General features: G+C 36.4%; 2 protein-coding genes and 1 non-coding gene across 3 annotated transcripts; 2 read left to right on the top strand and 1 right to left on the bottom strand.

The window, feature by feature from the left end:
• The first annotated feature begins 7,855 nt into the window (after positions 1–7,855).
• Positions 7,856–10,799, top strand: LOC121256187 (probable xyloglucan endotransglucosylase/hydrolase protein 28). The gene is made up of 4 exons (XM_041156857.1): positions 7,856–8,352; positions 8,456–8,556; positions 8,845–9,053; positions 10,060–10,799. The coding sequence occupies exons 1-4, from the start codon at positions 8,163–8,165 to the stop codon at positions 10,559–10,561; spliced, it is 1,002 nt and encodes a 333-aa protein (XP_041012791.1). The 5' UTR covers positions 7,856–8,162; the 3' UTR covers positions 10,562–10,799.
• Positions 9,251–9,348, top strand: LOC121256794. Its single transcript, XR_005939085.1, has one exon. It is a non-coding gene; the product is annotated as a U6 spliceosomal RNA (small nuclear RNA).
• A 9,657-nt stretch (positions 10,800–20,456) lies between the features above and the next one.
• LOC121255088 lies at positions 20,457–25,815 on the bottom strand. The gene is made up of 3 exons (XM_041155376.1): positions 25,683–25,815; positions 24,810–25,613; positions 20,457–20,596 (listed from the first exon to the last, which is right to left on the bottom strand). Exons 1-3 carry the CDS (start codon positions 25,813–25,815, stop codon positions 20,457–20,459), a joined length of 1,077 nt encoding a protein of 358 aa, XP_041011310.1.
• Between the last annotated feature and the right edge of the window lie 57 nt (positions 25,816–25,872).

Below are 25,872 nucleotides of genomic sequence, written 5' to 3' on the forward strand. Positions count from 1 at the left end.
TTACATATCAATATCGGTGCACAGTTTGGTACGTAAACTTACTTACAAAAAGACTTTTTATTTTTTATATTTGAATAATAAATAGATAATATTTTTGTTAGTTGGTGCATGTTTAACATATTCTTTATAATAATAATAATAACTAATCATGACTTGTTTATCAAAACAATCACTTTGCGTGAGTGTGTGGCAAATGTTTCCTAATGACAAGAAATTGGTATCTATCACAGGCAATGCTTGACTTAGAAGCAGTTTGGTGACACCGAAAGGTATTTAATTCCAATAGGCCAAGGAAACATGTATAGTTTTCTTTTATTATTTTATATTTTATAGCGCGTAGCCTTGTCTGCTGGGAAAGCATGCCTTCTCCCCAATATATATTAAAGAAAAAGATATATGTAAGGTGTATTTAATGATATATATATATATATATATATATATATATGTACAAGGGAGACACTGGTTCATACCAAGAACCGAAAGCATTGCATTGTGAAAGTATAGTAATCCATGTGAGCATATGCGAGCATGAATTATTTACATATAATGCCACATTGTTAACAAGAATCAAGTTAGGATACACTTTTGAAAAAGAATGCGAAGAAAATATAACATTAATTGTTTAAGAAAATCTAATATTGGCCTCATAACACCCAAATTTCTAAAATAGAGATATTGGGCCAGACCCCCCTTCCCGAATAAAAAAAAGAAAAAAGAAAAAGAAAACATAATACTGACCATTTAAAGAATAAAAATTCTATTCAATAACCCTACATCACACATTTATTTTTATTTTTTATTTTTTTTTAATATGATGTAAGGATGCTTAGTAGAAAAACTTTTTAAAATAAATAAGAGAGGGAAAGGGAAAAAAAAGATAAATACGCACTGCTGAGGGACAGATGGAGGTAAGAACAAATATTGCCAATAAAAGGGCCAACGGAACTAGGAATGTCACTTAAAGCGCAAGGATTCATGTGGGGTTCAAATGCAAAAATTATGGATGATCACAAGCACCTTCGGACTGTTGCTTATGTATATTGCCTAGGGGTGTAACGGGTCCAGTTCGGTCTGGTTTTGAACATATTTTAGAATCGAATCAGAATACACTAGTTTTGAGATTTGAAGAATCGATACCACCCGATTACATCCCTAAACCGGTATTTACAATTTTACCGATTTCGGTCCAACTTTTCTAGTATATATATATATATATATATATGGTATATATAACATCCTATAATAATATAGTGATAATATATTGTAGTATATTATAATATATATTATAATTGTATTATAGACTATAACGATATATTATAATATATAACATAATGATATATTATAGTATATTACAATATATAGTGATATTATATTAATATAACTATTAATACTGACTATAGTCATAATATATAATTATTTATATAGGATTTTAAATTTTAATGTTATTCTAATTTATAATTTGGCACATAATACAAGATTATTTTATATATAATTATATATATTAGATATCAAAAATTATATATCATATAAAAAATTAAAAATATATATTTATATGAACCGGTCTTGTTCCGCTCGGTTTGGTTTTAAAAAAAAAACTAGAATCAAATCAATTTCAATCGATTTTAAAATAAAATAGAATCGATAGGAGACCGAACCAAAGATTTAAATTTCGTACCGTACCGGCCGGTACGGTCGAAATTTTTCGTTTCGGCCGTCCGGCCGGTACAGGTACTATACCTGTTCCGTACCGGCAAAAATACCGGCCGTACAGGCCGGTACCGGTCATACCGGCCTCAATTCGGCCTGTACCGGCCTATATTTCGGCCGGTACCGGCCGATATTTCGGCCTGTGTTTTTTTTTTTTTTTTCGTTTTTTCAAACTACAAACTTATTTTTTAACCCTCAATTCAGACTAGACTATTTATAATTTATATATATATGTATTTGTATATAATTTATTTATATATAGACTATTATTTTAGAATATAATTTTTATATATATTTATATATATAATTTATTTATAGATCGACTATCCCGAAACGTTATCCCGAAACGCTATCCCGAAACGGTACCGGTATCGAAATATTTCGTTCCAGTGCCTTGACCGGTACGCTATCCGGTACGGTATTCAAAACATTGGACTGAACTCACCGATCTAATTCCGTTCATTCCGGTATACCGATTGGCTTTTTCTTTTTTTTTTTTCTTTTTTTTTTTTTTTTTTTTTTTGGTTTTTACCCCTAATATTGCCTTCGTGAGCTGTTACACATAGATTCCTTGGATTCGCGTTGAAATGCCAAATAGCCTAACCAACCCCTATTTGCTGAGAATAGATAGGTTTCACGGGTCTTGTTTTGACCCCCGAAATCTGACGGCCATGTTTCCTTTTTAGAGACTCCCACGCACAAAACAGACACGAAAACAGAAACAAAAGTAATGAAAAAAAACGCGACTACTCTATATGACAAATGGTAGTAGTTATGAGTAAAGTATTGTGCGATTATTTTAAAAAAAAAAAGTGAATATATAAGAGATTTAGGTAAAAAAAAAAATTAATTTTTTAATAATGCATCTCGTTCATTTTCAAAATGACTACATGACGCTTACTCACTTCACAACTATACGTAACATTACTCTATATAAATAAGTTTCATATGTTTCCAACATTAATGACATCTGTCCACAATCAATGCAAATTGGTCTTCATCTATAACGGTCTCTGTTCTAGTACATGCATAATGTTAACTTGATCAGTAGAAATGCTCTCTAATTACTCGATTGAATGAATGAGATGGATTAAATTTATGGGAAGGTTACACATTATTAAATGCTCATGTAGGGTTTTATATTAGCCAAAAATTATATATGAACAACATTAAAAATTTTAAAATTCAGGTAATATGTGTGTTTCTCTTTAAAATCAAACTATTCCACCAAACAATCACAGATTGACATCAATTATGTTGACTTTAGCTAGGTTAGTTGGTATAATATTCTTTTTGCTATGTTGATGCTTAGTGATGAAAATAACATCCAAAACTTACCAATATGCTAACGTGATATAACACCTAATTGATTGGTCCTATAAAAATGATAATCATAAATCGTGTCTGTATTTCAATAATTTCAAAGAAACATCAAACATTGACTTTATTTAAGATAAGCCTTGTTTCTCTGTTGGAGAAGATTATCTAGTTGTCCACATCATGACATCAACAGGAATAAAATTGAAGGGCCAGTCCCTTTCCGACATGAAGGGGAGATGAAGAGACATCACCCTCACATCGAAATGCGAAGAGAGAGAGCTCGATTTCATAGGTGACAGGCAAGCATCCCTTACAAAATTCATAAGAAATAATATAACAAATATCATATTTACACTCATCTAAACGCATCAGATATGTTATGCTGTTTTCTTCAAGAAGGCAACCCACCTGTTGTTTCTATTTACACTAGCTTAGAATTGCATGTACTTGATTCTCTATGCGAAAAATTAAGACGAATGGTAAAAAACCTTAATATATATGTCTATAATAGTCTGAAAATTCATGCAAAAGTGAAAACCATAGTCTAAACAGCTGAACAAATAAAATGGAAACTGCTCGACCCCAAACGAGCACTATGGAAAGGTTAAGTGCTCCCCACCTTGGCAAGCAATCACAAAAAAAATAAAGTGCTCGTACCACAAGTAAATACTATAGGAAGCAAAGTGCTTACAACTCGAGGAAAGTGTTCGCAACCAATGCGAGCACCTCGGGAGATAAAAGGCTCGAAACCCAAGGAGCACCTCTAGAGGCAAGGTGCTCACACCAAGGTGAGCACCTCATGCGGTGAAGTGCTTGGCCTGTTAAGCAAAGTGCTTGAAATTCAGGCGAGCACCATGAGAAGCAAATTGTTTAGACCCTTAGTGAATACTGTAAAAGATCATGAAACTCACCACCTTCGCAAGAAACCTGAAAAGTGAAAGTGCCCACCCCCTAAAGGGAGTGCTCGTGATGTAGCTATACACTGAAGGAGGCAAAAAGCGCTTGGCCCCTGAGTAAGCAAAGTGCTTGAAATTCAGGCGAGCACCACGAGAAGCAAATTGTTTAGACCCTTAGTGAATATTGCGAAAGATCATGAAACTCGCCACCTTCGCAAGAAACTTGAAAAGTGAAAGTGTCCACCCCTCTAAAGGGAGTGCTTGTGATCTAGTTGTACATTGCAAGAGGCAAAAAGTGCTTGGACTATAGGAGAGAGCATCTAGGGAGACAGTGCTTGCAACTTAGGTGAGCACTCTAGGAGACAGAGTGCTTAAGCCACAGGTGAGCAGCATGAAGGAGCATGAGACTCGCCATCTCGGGACGCATAGTGCTCAGACCACATGCAAGCACCTCCGAAGGAAAGTGTTTGTATCCCCAACATTTTTACGTCCTAACTGCATTTTTCCATTTTATCTTCATTTTTCCATCATAGCTTCATTTTTCCCTCCTATCTCTATTTTTACTTCCTATCTTTAGTTTTCCATACTACTTTCATTTCTCTGTCACATATTCATCTTTCCGTCATACCTTCACTTTTTTATCTTATCTAAATTTTTCCGTCCTATCTTTATTGGTAGTTATCTCTTTTCCTACACTACTGTAGATTGATGAGCTTAAGCAAAGCTATTCTTAGTCTCAGGAGACACAAGAAATTTGTTAAAAAATTCGAGGGGCAGGAAAGTGTTAAGCATTACTCTATCCAATAGGGGTTATTGCTCAGAAAAGATAGAATGGTGGTGGTTCTAGGTTTTGGTTTTCATAACAAAATTCTACAATATATTCATCACAACCCCAAGCTGGCCATGTGGGCTACCAAGAGACCTTGAAGAGTTAGTTGAGGGCGGAAAGAGGCAATAGTTGAATAAAGCCAACGGTCGAGTTAGTTGATTTGTGAAGTCGAAACGCGACATTTAACTTTAATAATACTGTGCGTTTAGTGGTGTTGATGGGTCGCAATGTTTGCTTTAATAATACGGATGGAAGAAGGCAAGATCCTGCTCATATGCTTGCTAAGTTTGCTTTATCGTGTGAAGAAGAGAAAATCTGGATGGAAGAAGGGTCTAACTTCATTCAAAGTTGTATTTTGGATGATAAACGAAGGCCAACACAAAAGAGTGGGAAGGGCGGCGGAGGACATTCAGCCTCCTCGCTCTTTTACGTGTGTTTTATATATATTTTAAGTTTTTAATATTTTAAGATTGTATTTTATTTATTTTCAAAAGAGTATATTTTTTTTAAAAAAAATCTTGTATTTTTATTTTTCATGCTTTTTTTAATTCCTTTGGTTTAAAAATATTTTTAGGATTTTTAAATCTCTAGTTTCACAGTGCAATGTTAGGTCTTATTTTCCTTAGATTATTTAAAAAATAAATATATATGAGAGGGAATTACTATTTAAGAAAATTATAAATCTGAAAAAATGTTAAAGTTAAAAACAAATAAATAATCCTATAAAATTTTGAGATTATCTTTAAGTTAAAATGTTTGAAGTTAGATCTCAATAAATATAAAGCATGAGTAATGATAGTATATAATCCTTTTTAATTTAGGACTCTGTTTTAAGATGAGGCATTTATGTAAACTACAAACATGATAGAAAACTGAAAAGGACTAGTATTTTTATTAATGGGCACTTTGGTTCTCATTAGGTACAAAACGAAGATAAATGTTTAGTGCAGACATAAATACTATAAAAATAAAATTTATAAATTAATATAATTTGTTATGTTGGGTTAGACTAAGGTATAAATAATTTTATAATTTAATATATATGACATCAATTTCTAAGATTTATTTTTATAAAATATCCTAACATTTTTTAAAATGAATTAAAAAAAATTCACACACGGAAGAGGCAGGTGAGTCGTGCCATTGTCAATTCCTGTTTCAATCAGCTAGCGCCGAAATTATGACGGTGGCCCATGCAATGCTCGTTGATAGTTTTGGAATCTAAAACTTGACTTGCACAAAACCTGATCGAGAACACAACCTTTTTTTTTTCTTTTTTGTCAGAAATAATTTGAAAATTAAAGGGGATCTTCCTTTTGCCCCGAAAGTCTTTCATAATCATTGTTTTGCCCTAATGATCCAAACTTTGCATCTGTTTTGCCCAATGTTGTCCAATACTTTCATTTAATATAATAATAATTTTTGACACTCTACTCCCTTTGAAGTTTGAAGACTCCTAAGTTTGATTTTCACCTTATGATTTAGAGTCCGTTTGAATATTTGTAATATCTCATAATTTTGTAAATTGTGGTTAAATTGCATGTAAATAATAATAAAGTGATTTAAGTTAAAATATTTTATTAGATGTTGAACATGGTCACATGAGAGAGGAAAATTTGGAAAATGAGAGAGAAATAATTTAATATTATTTTTGATAAAAGAGAAATGGTTTATTATTATTTTTATTTTGAAGTTTGAAAAAAGTTATATTTTTTATTTTGTTTTGAAATTTATAAAAATTGTAATGATTAAATAAAAAAGTTAAAGATTTGAAATTGAAAAGTATTTTCTATTTGAGTAATGTTTGAAAAGAAAATTACAAAATTTTTTTAGAATTTTCAATCTCATCACATTTACCAAACATACCTTAAGAGAGCTAGTTTGGATGATGAGATGAGATAAGATGAAATGGTGTTAGATGAGTTGAAAAAAAATTATTAGAATATTAATTTTTAATATTATTATTATTTTGAAATTTAAAAAAGTTGAATTGTTTATTAGATTTTCATATCTTGTATGGAAATTTAGAAAAATTGTAATAATGAAATGAGATGGGTAAAGTCCAAACTAAACCTAATATTTAATAGTTGGAAAACAAATCTCTTTGCAACATTTACAAATGAAATTGACTTAAAATCCGTGTTTTATGGAAAAGGAGCAAGAGGACCTGATGTCTTTTGCCATTATATCGTGATTCATATGGAAAAGGAGAAATGACTTGATTTTCAAAGGCCTATTTTCTCGTCCTACAAATATTAGCCATCAATCAAGACAACTAATGAATGAGCTGCATCAAATTTCACAACAGAAGAGGACTCAATCAACCACCTGCCATCAGATAACCAAATGGGAAGCTCCACCCAAAGGCAGTCTAAAATTGAATTGGAAAGCATCTATAGATAAAATATTCTGCAAAATAGGTGTTGGAGCAGTCATTAGAGACTAGCAGGGTCGAGTCCTGGCCACCCTCAAAATGAAGCATGACCTCTACCATGATTCATTAACAACAGAGGTTTTTGCTGCTCTATAGGCTTCTTTATTTTGCAAGTCCTTGGGCTACAAAGACATCGTGATGGAAGATGATTCCCTACAAGTCGTCACAAGTCTCAACTCACCAACTGACTCAATCACTTATGCAGAAAAGCTAATAGCGGATACCGAGAAAACTCTCCACTCCTTCACTCATTGGTCAACAAGGCATACTGTTAGAGTAAATAATTCTGTTGCTTATGCCTTAAGCAAGGATACTCTATGCATCAGTGGTTATACCACTTCTTTTAATTCAGTACCTATTTATATTCATACTCTTGTTTAAGAGCTACTAATACATGCCACAGATATTTCAAAAAAATAAAAAAAAAAATCCGCGTTTTATATTACACCCAACTCGGTAAGGATTTCATCCATCTGGCTCTGTGCCACAAATGACACCTATCAAACATAAAAAAAAATCCATTTTCTTAAAAACAAAATGTCTGTAGTTAAACTATTCAATGTTCATTGCTTAGCGCCAACCATTAAAAAGAGGTGGAAACGTAAGATAATGACAGAGATTAAAAAATAGGAAACTTCAATTAATACGATGCAGAAAAAAGAAGTAAAAAAAAAAAAAAAAAAAAAACAGAGAAAGGGAAAACTGTCTGCGTATGAACAGCTAGCTCTCGCACTTTGTCACCGTTAAAAAGGACCTCTGCAGTCTGCCCTGCCCCTTCCCCTTTGTGTTTCCTTCTCATTTACCTTTTCGGCTCTCCATTTCATTGTAAAGAAACATACTGCAGGTTCCTCTCCCTAGTTCCCCTGCACCCCTCCATCTCTCATATGGTCTATACATTTCAAATATAGGCACAGATTAGAACAAAACGGTAACGTTCACAAACACTTCTCCTACTGAGTCAAAGATCAGAAAGACGATGGGGTGCTCTCATCTGGGTTTTCTTCTCCTGATTTATTGCTTTCTACTTGTGGTTCTTGCTTCTGAGTCACCCAAGAGTTTTCCAATCATGGCCTTTGACGAAGGGTATACCCAGCTTTTTGGTAATGATAATCTGGCTGTCCATAGGGAAGGGAAATCGGTTCATCTTTCTCTGGATGAGAGGACAGGTTGTCTATTAATTTTTTTTTTTTTTTGGCTTATTATGAAGGTTTTACTGTTGGTGCCTTTGACTGATTTTCTTTTCTCATTTGGTGGTTGTTGTTCGTTTAGGGTCCGGATTCGTGTCCCAGGACCTTTACTTTCATGGGTTTTTCAGTGTTTCAATTAAGCTTCCCGCTGATTACACTGCTGGTGTTGTGGTTGCGTTTTATGTGAGTATTCTATTTCGTTATCTGAATACCCTGAAATTATTATTTTTTCTTAAATGTTAACGATTTTCTTTTGCTTGGTTTACAACTCGATGCCATGGTATAGGAACAATCAGATGGCCTTATCTTTAAACTTTTTAATTTACCTTTCAAGACCATTAACAGAGATTAAGTTAGTTTGGTAGTTTGATCAGTTCGTACCCTGGAGGAAAAATTTCCGAAGATTATCACTTTTGATGGAACGAACAAATCCATTTGTAATTCTTAGTCATGCTTTTATTTGGATGGCAGATGTCAAATGGTGATATGTTTGAGAAGAACCACGATGAAATCGATTTTGAGTTCTTGGGTAACATCAGAGGCAAAAACTGGAGGATTCAAACCAATGTTTATGGCAATGGAAGCACTAGCATAGGCAGAGAAGAGAGATACAATCTCTGGTTCGATCCCTCTGACAATTTCCATCAGTACAGCATTCTCTGGACTGATTCTCAGATCATGTAAGCATCAATTAATCAATACCCGCTGCACCAGTTTTGGTTCCTTCTTTTTTTTTTTTTTTTTTTTTGTTCCGGTTAAGCATTTATTCACTAATACGAAGTAGTGAGTGCTGCTACTCAGCCCCAGCCTCATCATTTTGCTTCTTCAAGTTACCACTAGTTCAAATTGGTTTTTTGTGTTTATATCGGTAAAAGTGAGTCCTTCGGGGACGATAAAATTGGAACGATGCAGAATAGATTAGCATGCCCCTGCACAAGGATGACACGCACAAATCGAGAAATGGTCTAAATTTTTTTATCTTATCGTTATAATACTTATAAAAAAAAAAAAAAGGTTTTTTGTGTTTTTTATTTATATATTTTTAAATGTTAAAAAAAATTACAGTGGTAACATTTTTAACCATTTAAAAAAAAAAAAAAAAATCAAATACACTAGTTGTAACTTTGAAGGGGCAAAAAGATGGGACTAACTAGCATTATTCATTGATTTTTCGGTCTTTAGAGACTTGATGCGTTGCCTTTTTGTCTTCTGTGCTATAGAAACAGCATCTTCTTTGTTGTTTTCTTTTTTAATTTCTTCTTTGTCGTCTTCTTTTCAATGAATAGATGCACCTGTTTCATCAAAGTCGGTTTTCCTTCAATGGCATTACTTAAGCTGGGACGCTCTGTTACCTTGATTGAATAAGGTTACTAAAAGTTCAGAAATGATGTTTCGATTGTACATTTTCTAGATATATGTTTAATGTGATTGACCCTAAAACAACCAAGTAATTTAATCCGAGTTTATAGACCAGGGAACAGAGTAAGAATTTTGTTTAATTAGATTCATATTTGGCCTATTTTTCTTTCACAGTTAGCTCAGCAATCAATTAGAGGATAAGGGATTTCTAGTTTTTCTGGAGCATTCTAATACCTCTGTAATTAGATTTTCAATTTCTACATGTACAGGACAAGTAGAGTTGACTTAATTGTGTTCTACTTCCTGGGTCTGTTTTTTTCGTTGTAGCTTTTATGTAGACAACGTTCCCATCAGAGAGTTCAAGAGAACAGAATCTATGGGTGGTGATTTTCCTTCTAAGCCAATGACTTTGTATGCCACAATATGGGATGGGTCTGATTGGGCTACCAATGGAGGCAAATACAGAGTCAATTACAAATATGCCCCCTACATGGCTGAATTCTCTGATTTTGTCCTCCATGGCTGCGCAGTTGATCCCATTGAACACTTAGCCAAGTGTGACAATCCTCAAAGTTCTGAAGCAATTCCTACTGGTATCACATCCGTGCAAAGAATTAAAATGGAAAGTTTCAGAAAGAAGCTCATGACATATTCTTATTGCTATGATAGAGTTCGATACAAAGTTTCCCCGGTCGAGTGTGTGATTAATCCCCAAGAAGCAGAGAGACTCAGGATCTTTGATCCTGTTACATTTGGAAATGGTCGACGACACCATGGAAAGCGACACCACCGTAGCAGAATAAGCCAGGCGGAGGCTACTTCCATTTAAGAAGGTTTCAGTATTTATTTTTTCATATGGCACTGTTGTCATCTTAGTTCCCCTTAGATTTACCCGGGTCAAGCTTTTTTCTTTTCTTTGGTACAGAGAACGTATATTTATTGAGGGTGGTAAGAAGTATTATATGGTTGGTGGTGGATGGTATGTGTATAGTTCATTCCTTTCGGTTCCCCTGTGATGTTATCATTAATGAATTCTTTAGAAATTGAATTTGGTGATGATTTCTGTACTTTATAACACCTCTCTGATGGGTTCCATAATTATTTTAGCAGTTGTGGTTATACTATTAGGAGTGGATTTCTGTTATTTCCGTTCACTGTTCATGACTTTTCCCTTTACCGTAGACGTGTCTTTTATAATGATTGAACTTGTTTTAGGATGCCACTTGTGTGCTTGCTTATTAAGAAAAGAGGATCTTGGTTTTGTTAATGGGGGCAAACCGGAAACAGGTCTTTACCGGATGTGAGCACCTCCGTAGTGTTGAACCCTATCCGATGTCCAACATTTGGATAGAAGATTTAGCACCTCAAGTACTCGGGTGCAAGATTATTTTGAAAAAAACTGAAATATTTGAAAAAATACTTAAGGATAAGGCCGTCGGGGATTTTGTGAAAGTGGTTGTTAGAAAAACTAGATTAGAGTACATAATGGAAGCATTTACCTCGAGCGGCAAATCATAGATCGGGTCCCGTTGTCCCATGGATTTTATTCATCTTGTCAATGGTGGATTGTGCTACGTGGTAAGACTAGAGCAATACTGACGTATTACACAGCTTAAATGATGGGATTAGAGAAACACAATTTGAGAGAGAGACTTTCATTTCCGTAGGAATGAGTAGGGCTGAAAAACCGACCGGTCGATTCGGTTTTGAGCCCAAACCGAGACCGACCGGTCGGTTTTGTTAGAGCCTCAAAACCGGCTGAAACCGACCGAATCAGGGTATGAAAACTGACCGGTTCGGTTACCGGCCGGTTCACGGTCGGTTTGTCGGGTTTGGGCCACTGTGTTTGGGCCGGTTTTGGCACTGTTTGGGCCATTTTAAGACCCAATTCAACCTCTTTTTGAGCTCATTTTGTTATTCAAAATCATCTACTACAAAGACTTTTTTTTTTCCCAGAATTTTTAAAATTAATTAATTAAATCAATTTCTTTTTAATTTTAATCATGCCATGCATATATTATTAGTAACTAATAACTATTAACTAGTAACTACTACATATATACTACTTATATTTTGTAGTCTTATTATCTTATATACTAAATTATTAATTACTAGATAAATAAAAAAAACTCCACTAGATGTTTAATACACATTACAAACAAAATTAAATTGTCTTAAGCAACAAATAACAATTGTTTTTGAATAAAACTCAAAAAATCTTCATTCTTCAGTCTGCAGTCTTCGACTCTTCAATCATCAATAGTTGTGATGTATGATGCTCCTAACTCTATAAGAAAACACCAAATAATCAAATTATCAATATTAATAAATTAGGATAATGAAAACAAATTAAATTAAATAATAAAAATAAATGAATATGGAATTGAATGAGAAAAAGTTAAAAACACATTACCAGATTCTACTACAAAGCTCTCAACATTATCCATGGAGTCTCGAATATCAATTGGCGTTGACGGATGTCGCAACCAATTCTGAGTACAAATAAGTGCCTCAACAGTTCTTGGAGCCAAGGAACTCCGAAAAGGATCAAGTACCCGACCTCCCGTACTAAATGCGGACTCTGATGCAACCGTGAAAACAGGCATGGCTAACACGTCTCGTGCAATTCTCGCAAGTATAGGATAGTTAGGCTCATTCACTTTCCACCAATTCAACAAATCAAAAGATTGACTGAATGCCTCACAACCATTTGATAAATACCGATCAATCTCTGTTTTGGTAGATGTAGATCCAGAGGCAGTCGATGCTTGCAACCACTCATAAAAAAGTTGTGACTCAAGATTGTCTTCAACATCATCTGGAGGTGCAGATGACGGAGGGGAAACATGTTCTCTGCTACTCGAGGAAGAACCGAACGTAGCATTATACTCCTCATACATGTCTGATAATAATTGTCTCACCCTCGACAATAAATCTTCAGCCCAATTATGATCATAAATTTTTTTCAAGTAAAAAGTAAGAAGCTCCAACTTACTACGTGGATCAAGGAGAACTGCAATCAACAACAACAAATTCAGTTTATCCAATGAACCCCAATACTTATCAAATTTCATTCTCATACTTATGGCCATGCTCATCAAACAAGTATTCTGACTCTCACACAGTCTAACCAACTCTTTTTGGAGCCTACAAATCTTCAAAAAACTTGTGTTTGCCGTGACATGTAAAGAACCAGAAAATCGACAAGTGGCATCATAAAATATTTTCAAAAATTTTACAAAAACCCGCACTGTCTCCCACTCGTCAGCTCTAGGAGGCCCAATGTTTCCATCCTTAAAGTAAGAAAGAAAATTGTAGTCCTCACTCTCCATTCGCCTAAAAGCCTTTTCAAATTTCTCAGCAGCCTCCAACATCATGTAAGTTGAATTCCATCGGGTTTGTACATCAAGGCACAACATTTTTTTACAATCAATTTTTTCCTTTTCTGCACATCTCTTAAACTTGTCTAATCTTGCAGGGGAGGAGCGCACATATCTAACAGCATTTCTAACCATTGTAATGGCATCATCACACTCCTTAAGACCCTCATTCACGACAAGATTTAGAATATGAGCACAACATCTCATGTGCATATACTTCCCTTCCAACATATTCTCCGTCAAAAAATATCTCAAATATGCAATTGCAGTATCATTTGAGCTAGCATTATCAACAGTAACAGTAAATATCTTATCAATGCCCCAATGAAGGAGGCACGATTCAACATATTTTCCAATGATATCCCCTCGATGATTAGGGATTAAACAAAAATTTATAATTTTCTTCTGTAATTTCCAATCACTATGAATGAAATGGGCAGTTAGACACATATAATTAAGATTTTGTACCGATGTCCACGTATCGTTAGTTAATGAAATCCTCATTCCTCCATCTTTGAATAACTTTTTAAGTTTGGCTTTTTCAGATGCAAATAGTTTCATACAATCTCTTGCAACCGTCACTCGACATGGCACTTTAAATCTAGGTTCAAGCAACCAAACCATCTTCTTAAATCCTTGCCCTTCAACAATTCTAAATGGTAATTCATCGAGAATTACCATCTCCGCAAGTGCCATCCTCACAGCCTCCTCACTATATTTATGAGTTACAAGATTTCTTAAAGAATTATCACTCTCTCCAAACCCCTCTGAGGATACCTCACCTGCCAATGTTATTTGGTATTTATCTAAAGGCCCACGCTTATGAGGATTTTTGAGACATGAAGGTAGATGGTTTTGCATAGTTGAAGTTCCGTTCCTCTTCGAGTGGCAAGCGTATATCTTGCCACAATAATTGCACTTGGCCTTAGGATCATCTACGGAACAACCCTCAACTTTTGTAAAATGATCCCAAACAATTGACGGATCATTCCCCTTCCGTTTCTTAGGAAGTGGACAATTACTACTATTAGGGGCACTTGAAGTCGAGGGTTTTGGTATTTGGGAGTTCGAATCAAGATCAATTGGACTTGACGAAGAATCCATCTAACATGTAAAAACAAGAAAGAACAAAAAATCACCACAATTGTTAATTACACAGCAGCTAGTTTGCAACGTGGTAAACATCACAAATCTAAGATTCTAATCTACATTTTAGATCGCTCATAAATCTCACAAATTATTTTACTTTCAATAAACATCACAAATTATTTATAACATAAACACATCATAAATTTTACTTTCAATAAACATCACAAATTATTTTTTTTCAACAAAATTACATCCAAATTCCAATCCGTGAATGGCAATGCACACTGCGAAAATCAATCAAAATTCTTCATCAAAATGATATTCACTATTTCAATCATCTCAAACAAAGCAAACACAATCCCTAACCCTAGATTGAAATACCAAATCAGAAAACAAAAACCCTAATCTAAAAATTGATCCTCGGGTTCTAAATAAAAAAATACAAAATACTTATAAATAAATAAATCTCAAAATCATACCTAAAAACAACAATGGAGAGTCGGTCTCGGGTTCCCTATGGTTTGCCGGAGGAAGTCTCGCCGTTGCTGGACGGTGGACTGCTGGGCGTCGGTGAGCCGTGAGTGGCTGGAGTCGTGGACAGCGATGCGGCGTCACGGACTCACGGACTGAGTCACTGAAGTAGCGCCGAATCGCCGAATCCGATTGCCGAGGCCCAAAATCGTCGAATGAGAGTGAGAGTCTGAGACCGAAACGGCGAAATCGTCGAATGAGAGTGAGAGTCTGAGAGAGGGAGGTGGAAAGGGAGTGAGAGTGAGAGTCTGGGGGTTGGGGCCAGCTCGGGGACAATATGCCCTAGGGCTGAAACGGCGCCGTTCGGTTTATTTTTTTTTCTAACTTTAAGATGAAAACGACGTCGTTTCACTTATTTAAGTGAAACGGCGTCGTTTAATAAATGAATATATTTAAAAATATATATATATATATATATATATATACGGCGTCGGCCGGTTTTTCAGTTTTTGGTTGGTTCAAACCGCAACCGAACCGGCCGACGCCGGTTTTGATGATTTATCACCGACGGCCGACCGGTTCCCTACCGGTTTCGGCCGGTTCCGAGCTCCGGCGGTCGGTCTGAGTAGGTCTCGGCCGGTTTTGCAATTTTCTGTACAGCCCTAGGAATGAGTACCCATTCAAAAGGGAGGGGGGTTATATATATAGAACCCCCCCAACTCTAATCCCTAGTTGGCCTTAGGACAACCATCAAAGCCATTGAAGTGGCTTTGGGTATACGAAGAGAAAGTGGGCGCTCCTTTCTTACATCTTCCACTCGTACATAATGGGCAATAACTTAGTGTGACACTCTAAACTCTGCTTGAGATTAGATGGAATTTGAAGCGTCTAGACCTGCAACATAAGGTCAGATACCCTCGTTCATGATAATTAAAAATGTAGTGCGCCTATCATGCATTTAAAAATATTCAGTGTTCGCATCACATAATTTTTTTTTTTTTGAGTAATACACAATGCACCAGAATTATTATATCCCAAACATAATCATACTTCATAATATTCAGATATCCAAAAGTAATAACATCAGTCTGAATCAAAATGAGTATTGGCGACAACACTCCATAAGTACAGACATAAATAAGATTACAACACTAAACACCAAGCCGCTCACACAACTCGACTATAAACACCAAAATTGAATCCTAAAGTTGAAGCACCAACTCCATTGGCTCCTCAAGTGTCCTCCGCATTCTAGTCAATCTTGTCTAGCTAATCAGATCTAGGGGTGGGCAAAACTATCGTCGGTTTCGACTCCGGCTGATGTTTGCTCCAGTTCCAACTCCGGGGAAGTCAGAAAAATCGGAGTTAGAGTTCCTCCAAAAATTTTTGTTGAAGTCGGAGTTAATGTTTACTCCAACCTCCGAACTCCGATTTCGACTAAAAAAAACTCTGCTGTGTTTTTCTATTGCTCCTCTTGAAAAAGAAAGAAAAGTCTATGTTTTTATTTTTTAGTGTATTTTCTATGTTTGTCCCAGTCTGTCTGTTAGTTTGCATTTTCTGTGTTTGTCTCAGTTTGTTAGTCAATCTGTCTTTGTCAGTTAGTCTGCCTATCTTTGTATCTTCTATCTCTATCTATCAGTCAGTCTGTCTTCTATCCCTTTCTGTTTGCTTTTTACGCTTACGTTTGGGTTCAATTTTCAAATCACCATCCTTTGTTTTTTTTTTTGAGTTTTTTTCTTCTTTCTTTCATGGGTTGAGTTTTAGTTAGCTTTTTTGGGTTTTCCAATTGGTGTTAGCTTTCGTTTTTTTTGAGTTTTTTTGAGGTCTTTTTTTTTTTTTTTTTTTTTTTTCCAATCATTGTTAATTTTTGCTTTTTTGAGCTTTTTTTTTCCTTTTTCTTTGTTTCTTTTATTTCTGGTTTAAGGGCCGTGAGTGTTAGTTTCGAGGTACCAATCCCGACCGCTCAATCCTTTATATCGAAGACTTTAATTTGAATATAGTGGTAACAGTGCACGCGCGCGCACACACACACATCTATACATATAAAAATAAATTAATTTTAGTCTCTTAGTATCCGAGATCCTCTTCAACATTGAGTCTGACACTCCCTTACATCAAAATCTCTACTCTCTTCCTAGTCCCATTTCCTTTTACGCTTTTGTGGAGCCATCTTAGAAAAGGAGAAATGCATCAGAGTACATGTATACCATGCACCTGACTTTACAGGCTCCATATCATCAAGGTGACTTTAGCAGCATCGACGAAGCCATCGTTCGATAACGGTGGTCGATCGAGCCATCTTTCTCTCTCTCTCTCTCTCTCTCTCTCTCTCTCTATCTCCCTCCCTCCCTCCCTCCCTATGTGGCACCGACACTCTAATTTTGACTCCAACAACTTCGATCGGAGTCACAGTCTGGTCCAGATCAGAGTCGGATCCCAACTTCGACTCCGACAAAAGTCAAAGTCGGAGCTCGGAATTGGGCTTTCCTACTCCAGTGTCTCTCTCATTTGCTCTAGTCGTCTATGCCACCTCTCAGCCATAAGCCTTCGGAGTCTACTGGGGGTCATATACGTTAATCATGCAACTTTGTCTCACCCGACCATGGTGTAGCTGTAAATGATGAGAGAAATTGTGGGTCATAGAGTGAAACTAATATGGATGCCATGTGTGCATGAATGGATGTGAATGTCATGATGATGCGAAGGATGCAATGCAATTCACATGCCAAAAAAGTAAGGGTATTTGTTTCTTATGTTCTCCTCCTTTTCGTAGTTTCCTTGATATTGTGATTTCTTAAGTTCCTTGTCCTTCCAATCGATGATCTGAATAGGAATTTCTTCATAGGTCAGGTCGAGTTGTAGTGAAATCACCATCGTATCCACAATCGTAGTCGTCGGTTTCTCAAAACTTTTCTTAAAAGAAAATACGTGAAATACATTATGAATTCCTCGGAATTCCGCAAGAAGATCTAGCCTATAAGCTACCGCTCCTATCCTTTCTAATAGCGCGAAAGGTCCTACATATCTCGAACTTAGCTTCCTTTTCTTACCAAATCGAACAACTCCTCTCATGGGCAATACCGTAAGATACACCCAATCGCCAACTTCGAACTCAAGGCTCCTACGTCTACGTTTCGCATAGCTCTTCTGCCTATCCTATGAAGCTTTCATCCTTTCCCTTATTACTCGAATCTGGTCCTTCATTTCTTGGAGAATCTCTACACCAAGAATCTTCCCTTCTCCTACTTCGTTCCAATACAAAGGAGACTTACATTTCCTTCCGTATAAAGTTCCATAAGGTGTCATCTGAATGGTGACCTGAAAGCTGTTATTGTACCCAAACTCAATCAACGACAAGAGCTTTTCCCAATTTCTCTTCTCCTGCAGAACACATGCCCTCAGCATGTCTTCTAGAGATTGTATAGTCCGCTCAGATTGTTCATCTGTCTGAGGGTGATAGGCACTACTAAACTTCAACTTAATGCCCAATGCGTCCTAAAGACTTTGCCAAAAATGAGAGGTAAAACGAGGATCTCTATCTGATACTATCATTTTTGGTACTCCATGCAAACACACTATTTTCGATACGAACTGTTGAGTTAGTCATTCTAATGTGTCGATATTCTTTATCGGTAGAAAATGAGCACTCTTAGTCAGGCGATCGACTATAATCCAAATTGAATTATTTCCTTCCAAGGTCCTTGGAAATCCGACAACGAAGTCCATAGATATATCCTCCCCTTTCCATTCTGGGATCGGAAGTGGCTGCAATTGACCAGCAGGTCTCTGATGCTCAGCCTTGACTATTCTACAAATAGAGCATTTATTAACAAAATTGGCTACGTCCTTTTTCAAACCTTCCCACCAGAAATGTTGCTTCAAATCCTGATACATCCTTGTACTTTCGGGATGAGCCGTATACGGGGTTTGATGGGCTTCTCTTAAAATCCAATCCCTAACCTCTTGATCTGCTGGAATTACCTTTCTGTTTTGTTAATATAGCAATCCATCTTCCCTAAGGGCAAAACCTTCTAGCCCTTCCTTCATTTCTACCTTTTTCCTAACTTCGGTCCACTTAGGATCTTCCATCTGCTGCCTTACTTCATCCCACATATCAGCTACTACATTAGCCTTAGTAGAGTGATACTTGATCTCACACTAATAGTCGCTAATAGTCTCTAACTACATCCTCAGCCTCATATGTTTTGCTTACTAAATAGATACTTGAGACTCTTATGATCCCTGTAGACCTCACGCGTTGCTCTATACAAATAATGCTTCCAAATCTTCAAGGCAAAGATTACAGTAGCTTGCTCCAAGTCATGAGTGGGGTAATTTTGCTCGTGATTCTTCAGTTTTCGTGAGGCGTAGGCGACTACTCACTCATCTTGCATAAGTACGCATCCGAGTCCTAACTTAGATGCATAGCTAAATACAATGTAAGGCCTATGGGGTTTAGGTAAAGCTAGTACTGGTGCGGTCGTGAGCCTTTCCTTCAACTCCACAAAGCTATGCTCACATTCCTCTGACCAAACTACTTAATTTGCTTCCTAGTTTGGACAGTAAGGGGTCCTGATAACTTAGAAAACCCTTGAATGAAACACCAATAATATCCAACTAAACCTAGGAAGCTCCTAATCTCATGCACACTAGTCGAACGTTTCCAATCTACCACAGCTTCCACCTTTTTAGGATCTACTGATACTCCTTCACTATAGATCACATGCCCTAAAAATTTCATCTCCTTAAGCCTAAATTCATACTTACTGAACTTGGCATATAACCTGTGTTCTCTTAGCCTTTCTAAAGCCAAACGGAGATGCTGCCTATGCTTTCCTTTGCTTCTAGAGTAGATCAATATATCATCAATGAATACGACTACAAAGCTATCCAGATAGGGTCTAAATACTCGGTTCATCATATCCATAAATGCAGTAGGGACATTCGTCAATCTAAAGGGCATGACCAAATATTTGTAGTGCCCATATCTAGTCTGGAATGCTGTTTTAGGAATATCCTGATCCGTAATCTTAGGATGATGATACCCCGGCCTTAAGTCTATCTTTGAGAACACAAATGCTCCTTGCAATTGATCTAATAGGTCATCGATACGTGGTAACGGGTACTTGTTTTTCACTATTACTTTGTTTAATTCTTTATAATCAATGCACATCCTTAAATATCCATGATTCTTCTTCACAAATAGGACAGGCGCACCACCCTAAGGTGATGAACTAGGTCGAATGAATCCCTTCACCAACAATTCTTTTATATGCTCCTTCAATTCCTTCAACTCTAAAGGGGTCATACAATAGGGTGCCTTATGGATAGGGGTAGTAGTAGATTCTAATTCTATAACGAATTATATCTTTCTATCGGGGGGTTAGTCCAGGTAAATCGTTTGTGAAGACCTCCGAATACTCTTCAACTACAGGTATCCCCTGAATCTTCTTATTACTACTACTACTATTTTTGTCTAGTATGAAGGCTAAATAGGTAGTGGCTCCATTGGCGATTCACTTCCTAGCTTGCAAAGCCGAAATTAACAAGGGGGTAGCTTTCACTGACCCTCCTATATAACGGTTTTGCCCATCTATGAGTGATTCAAAGGTGATCTCTTTATTCCTACAATCTATCCTAGCAAGATGCTTGGACAACCAGTCCATTCCTAAAATAACTTTTAATCCTAATACGTCAAAGATGATCAAGTTGGCTTCCATTAGTATTCCTTCTAATTTCAGTAGGCAGCTTCTCATTATGCGGTTACAAGTGATCGAGCATCCATTAGGAAATGACACTATTACAGCTTGAGGTAACATTTGGGTCGGCAGGTGCAGACACAAAAGCCCTTGTAGTGCTGGTTTCAAACAAAGCGTAGATCGTATACTCGTATAGCGCGTCTTTACCTAACGCGTAATCACTAACTACATAGCAGTTATAACAAGTAACTACCTATTAAAGTGGGGAACTTAAGGAAAAATACTAGTGATGATTTCCGCTTCTTCATCACTGGAGATTTCCTCGCTAATCTCTACATCCAAACCATGATCCTGCTCATGACGAACATTGAATCCTTCGGGGTTCCTTTCCCTTCTTTCATGTGCCATCCTATCAGGTACGTGCATCAGGTCCAAATCTTTACTTCATGATTCATGCCTACCCGATCTAAAATCAAAACCTATATTCTGGCATATACCTAAGGACACGAGGGCTTACCCAGAGACGTAATTGCTCTGATACCACCTTGCGACGACCCCAACCTCTGTTTGGGATGTAACAGAGACTTAGAGCATCAGGACATGCAACACAAGGTTACATACCCCTGAAACTAATAGCTAATATGCAATGCATCCTAGAAATGCAACTAGCAGTATGCAATAATAGTAGCGGAAAATAAGGGTGATAATGAACTTATACCATAATAAATAAATCATCTCAATAATATAGATTGAACCATAAGTTTCAAAACATCAGGTAGCTTAATCTTAGTACAAAATATCAAGTTCTCCAAAAGGATCCAAACTAGCTGCTTCATGCATTATATAGCACAAAGGGTTAGGCCTAGAAATATCAGAATAAGATAAAGTCTCTTATTGATGTTTGGTTCCTCCTCAATTCTCTTGATCCTCTAGTTGATTGGCTCCATCTGCATCTACAACTTCTATCATTTCGAATAAAATGAAAGTGGGTCCACAAGGGGTGAGATTTACTTAAAATTTCAGTAAGTTAGACAACTAATGTATACAAAGATAGACTATGCATGAAGAATGAAAAACGTGAAATGCATGCAAATGCAGAAAAATTGTATTTGTCTCACATTCAGATTTCTCAAGTAAAAATAGAATTTTGATGTACATTTTCTTACAGAGAACATAACTTCACCTTTGTCATAAAAACTTAGTATTCCCTTATAAAAATCATGGAATTAACATAACATATGGTATCATCACAGTTCCCCATATGCATTGTGATGACCGTAGTACAACTCACTTTGAAACTACGTTGTCTATAAACTTGTTCTCAATGCATTGGTAATATAACATAACATAATATCCTAAAAATCATAACATATATACCCACCAGCATTAGGTGTCGTAATGTATGACTTCGCTTTGGCGTTCTTTAAGAAGAACCCGTTCGAAGTCTGTTGACTGTTTTTCGTCAACCTAGGGGTTACCACTCCATATTTAATCACTACAGAGTAGACAAAAGAGTTCCACTAGGATACTTCCCCATCTTAGCCTTTGGGATCGTGATAAAATAATTTTCAGGCAAAAGCTTTTGAAAAAGAATGATTTTCATGAAATGCATATGAGTGGCACAAAAATGATGTTTGAATGCAAACAATGATATGACAGTTCATTCTAAAATGACAGTTATAAAAATATGACATTTATCAATAAATCATAAATAATCGATCAAAGCGTAACTTAGAGGCCAACTTACAGACTACTGGAGCTGTAAGCAAAGTACTGGCTGTGAAATAAATATGCTAAGTTAGAATCTAACCAACTTAAGGGAAAATAAATAGTGACATGAAAAGGGAAATTATGAAAATGCCCTTAGACGTCTAAATGATGCATGCTATCTAAACCTTTGAAACATCAATAACCCTATCTCATGAAATGCATGATGTGCACTCTAATCCATGCCTAAATAAACTCACTAATGATCCTTATGAATGCATGTGAAGCAAAAATCCTCAAAGGAACATGCTCACTAAAATCCTCAATGACATGCTAAAAACCTAACTTTGAGCAAGTTCATCCCAACACTTGGTGCATGGTATGATCCTATCATTGACATGCTAATTGTCATGCATTCTTCTTATCCCAATTAGAAGGCTATCTAAATGCTCACATTCCAAGCCTAAGTAAAAGAAGCTAATTTCCTCAAATGAAGCATAATTAAAAGCCGAACCATACATGCTTTGATGATCAAAACAAGATAGAACTTAAAACTAGTCATGACATGTTTTTCATCTTAATCTAAACCTTCATAAAAATCATGTGATCAAACTATACCATAATTAATCATGCCACAGCTAATTTCCTAAAAAATGCATTTAATCTTAACCCTATCCTAAATATGGAATTTGGCTACTAAGGAACCTCATGCTAAAATGACTACTAACACCTTAACCATAAAAATAACAAGGAAACTAAGATCAAGAGAGGGAATACTCACAAAGATTGGAGCCCTTGAAGCTTCCCATTCAAACTCTAAGAACTCTTAACAACACTCAAGAGTACTTAGAGAGAAGAGAGGAAGTGAAGTGAAGTGAGGTAAAGAGGGGTTTATATATGTCACAACCCTGCCCTGGGAAGGGCGGGATCGCGACGTGTATACCTGTTCTTTTTCTTTTCTTATTCTTTTTCTAATAACATGCGATCGACATGGACATGACATATGTGTTCGAACATTCACCCATAAGAGACTCTCAGAGTCCATCCTAACATAAAATGTCTATACATAAACATAGCCCATCATCCATAAACATAACAGTTCTAGTTAGGGAAGATCCTAAACTTCTGCCTCTCCCTCTGCAGTAATGCCTTACTCCCCAGCCTTTTTCATTATTACCTAGACGTTTAAAACATTTAAAACAAAAGTGAATCGAATACTTAGCAAGCAGTACACCATACAGTGAACATACTAGGCATCTATTATTTTCTTTTGAAAACATGCATACATAAACATTTGCTAATCTTGACAATGCTTTCATGCATAAAAATTTAAGAAATAACCATACTTTCATGCATAAAAATTTAAGAAATAACCATACTTTCATGCATAACAATTTAAGAAATAACCATACTTTCATGTTTCACTTTCTTTGGCCGGTACACACTATTACGCCCCGTGTGTTGGGGTTAGCGGTCTTCCTTTGGACCTAGATTCCTCCCGTGGCCACAAGTTGGGAATCCCTTTCAGTCAGGGGGCATCACTGCGTGTGCTACCAGTACTAATCACCCGGCATTGCAATCTGCCCATTCCTTTGGTACCCTTTTCATTCATATGGCCGTTACGTATTTTCATTCATTTAAGTCTTTTCAGTCCTTTTCATTTAACAGTTCATTCAGGGAAAACTTCATTTAAAAGCATGAACTTAAACATTATCTTTTCATTTGACAGTGCATTCATGAAAAAACATCGTTTTAAAAGCATGAGCTTAAACATCATTTTTCATGGCATCCATAAAGCGTCAGTTTATAGGGACAATTTAACATCAGTTCATAGGGACATCTTAAAACGTTATCTTCGCATCGCTTGAAGCATCAGTTCATAGGGACATTTTAAAATACTTTCTTCGCGTCATTGAAGGCATCGCTTAAAGCATAAGGCATGAGACGTTCATTTCTTTTCCTTTGCAATCAAAACATTTTCATCATCTTTCTTACTCCGATGCACATGCATTTTTTTATGAAAAGATACATTTTCATGATATACTACATATGTGAATAATCAATAAGTTTATTGAGAGAGCATGTATAGAAATCTCATGACTTAGAACCTACGTGCATGCACTACCTTATACACATACACACAATTATAATCGATAGGGTGTTTAACAGGGGCTATCAAGAAAGGGCTTGTACATACTATATACATTTACTCTTTCTTTATAAGAACATTTGAAAAGAGAGAGAGAGACATTCTTTCATAAAGAGAACTTATTGTAAGAAGCATGGTCATAGCTATTTACCTGCGAGCTTTACCTTCCATATGATGTTACAAAGCTATCAAATGCCCTCTTGAATGAAAGTTTCATATTTGTAGCATTTCTTGTTCCCTTCCATTCTTAAATAAGTCCCTACCATTTATATATTTCTAACCTATGATTTCTACCTATCCTTCGTATAGAAAATAATGGCCTTTAAAGGGACAGCAAGCATGTGTAACATCCCCTTCCCTAGGCTTAGGAATGTCACGTACACACGTAACTAAGCTAGGTAAGAGACTTGCATAATGATTCAAAATAAAATAGTGTGGCACCGAAATCAAATAGAACAGATGCATAATGAGAAAACAACATCAATGTACCTATATGAATAGCATAATGGCTTAGAACTATAGGATCACATAGATTATGCATCATATTTCGTATACATCTAAGCTTAGGACAAGGAAAGGTACCTGTGACTACATCATTTGACGCCGCAGTGTCATCAGGGGTGAGGGAATATACACGTGCTGTAGCTGTCATCTTCTGCCCTCCACTCTTTCCTGGTTCCCCAGATTTCTTTATAAGGCAGTCATGAGCTAAATGGTTCAGCTTCCTGCACTTGAAACACACGTTTTGGCCATATAAGCATTTTCCCATATGCTTCCTCCCACATGTTGAACATGTAGGATAAGTCTGTCCTCCTATTTGTGGCCCTAGACGGCTATCACGATGAGGCCTCTTATTCTTGTTTGGTGCAGATTGGAGTGGTTGTGACTGTTGCTGGCGCTTTTTCTGATTATTATATTCGATACTCTCCAAGATACCCTCTTCAACAATAGTGGCTCGATTCACTAGCTCAGAAAAATTTCGAATCTTAAGGGCACGTACTCGATCTCTAATTCTCCAGTCCAAACCACGTTCAAATTTCTCAGCTTTCTTTTCTTCATCTGGAATCAGATAACTAGCGTAACGAGACAGCTCCATGAATTTGGTGGCATATTGATCAACCGTCATCGTTCCCTGTGTGAGGTCCATGAACTGACGTGCTCTTGACTCTCGTAAAGACTGTGGAAAGAAACAATCCAGGAATACCTCCTTAAAGCACTCCCAAGTAATGGGGACTCCTTCCCCTAGTTCATTCTGTAAAAGTGCCTGAGTTGACTTCCACCAGTTGTTAGCTAGGTCTGTTAGGTTGTATGTTGCATAAATAACCTTTTGATCATCTGTGCAGAACAACGCCTCAAAAATTTGCTCCAAACGGTCAATCCAACCATCTGCATCCATAGCATTTAACCTGCCATCAAAGGTTAGGGGGTGCTAACCAGAAAACTGCTCCAACGTACATCCAACTTGCAGTGCCCTAGGTGCGGCGTATTGACCGGTAACCATTGATTGGAAAAACTGAGTGACTGCTGCGACCAAAGCATCTGGATTTTCATTCTGACTAGATCCAGAAGTGTTCCTAGTGCCAACCATGTTCTGGCACAAAATATAATAATATTAATAATTAACAACCAACAACAACTTCCTAGT

This window comes from Juglans microcarpa x Juglans regia, chromosome 3D (genome assembly GCF_004785595.1).
Source record: "Juglans microcarpa x Juglans regia isolate MS1-56 chromosome 3D, Jm3101_v1.0, whole genome shotgun sequence".
NCBI lineage: Eukaryota > Viridiplantae > Streptophyta > Magnoliopsida > Fagales > Juglandaceae > Juglans > Juglans microcarpa x Juglans regia.

What these genes read in the sequence shown, in the direction of transcription:
- LOC121255088 (XM_041155376.1), bottom strand. Translation starts at nt 25,815, where the DNA reads ATGGTTGGCACTAGGAACACTTCTGGATCTAGTCAGAATGAAAATCCA. An exon ending in TAGGGCACTGCAAGTTGGAT is followed by an intron (nt 25,614 to 25,682) that starts GTACGTTGGAGC and finishes CTATGGATGCAG; the next exon opens with ATGGTTGGATTGACCGTTTG. An exon ending in GTCAAATGATGTAGTCACAG is followed by an intron (nt 20,597 to 24,809) that starts GTACCTTTCCTT and finishes ACTGCTATGTAG; the next exon opens with TTAGTGATTACGCGTTAGGT.
- LOC121256187 (XM_041156857.1), top strand. Translation starts at nt 8,163, where the DNA reads ATGGGGTGCTCTCATCTGGGTTTTCTTCTCCTGATTTATTGCTTTCTA. An exon ending in TTCTCTGGATGAGAGGACAG is followed by an intron (nt 8,353 to 8,455) that starts GTTGTCTATTAA and finishes TTGTTCGTTTAG; the next exon opens with GGTCCGGATTCGTGTCCCAG. An exon ending in GTGTTGTGGTTGCGTTTTAT is followed by an intron (nt 8,557 to 8,844) that starts GTGAGTATTCTA and finishes TTTGGATGGCAG; the next exon opens with ATGTCAAATGGTGATATGTT.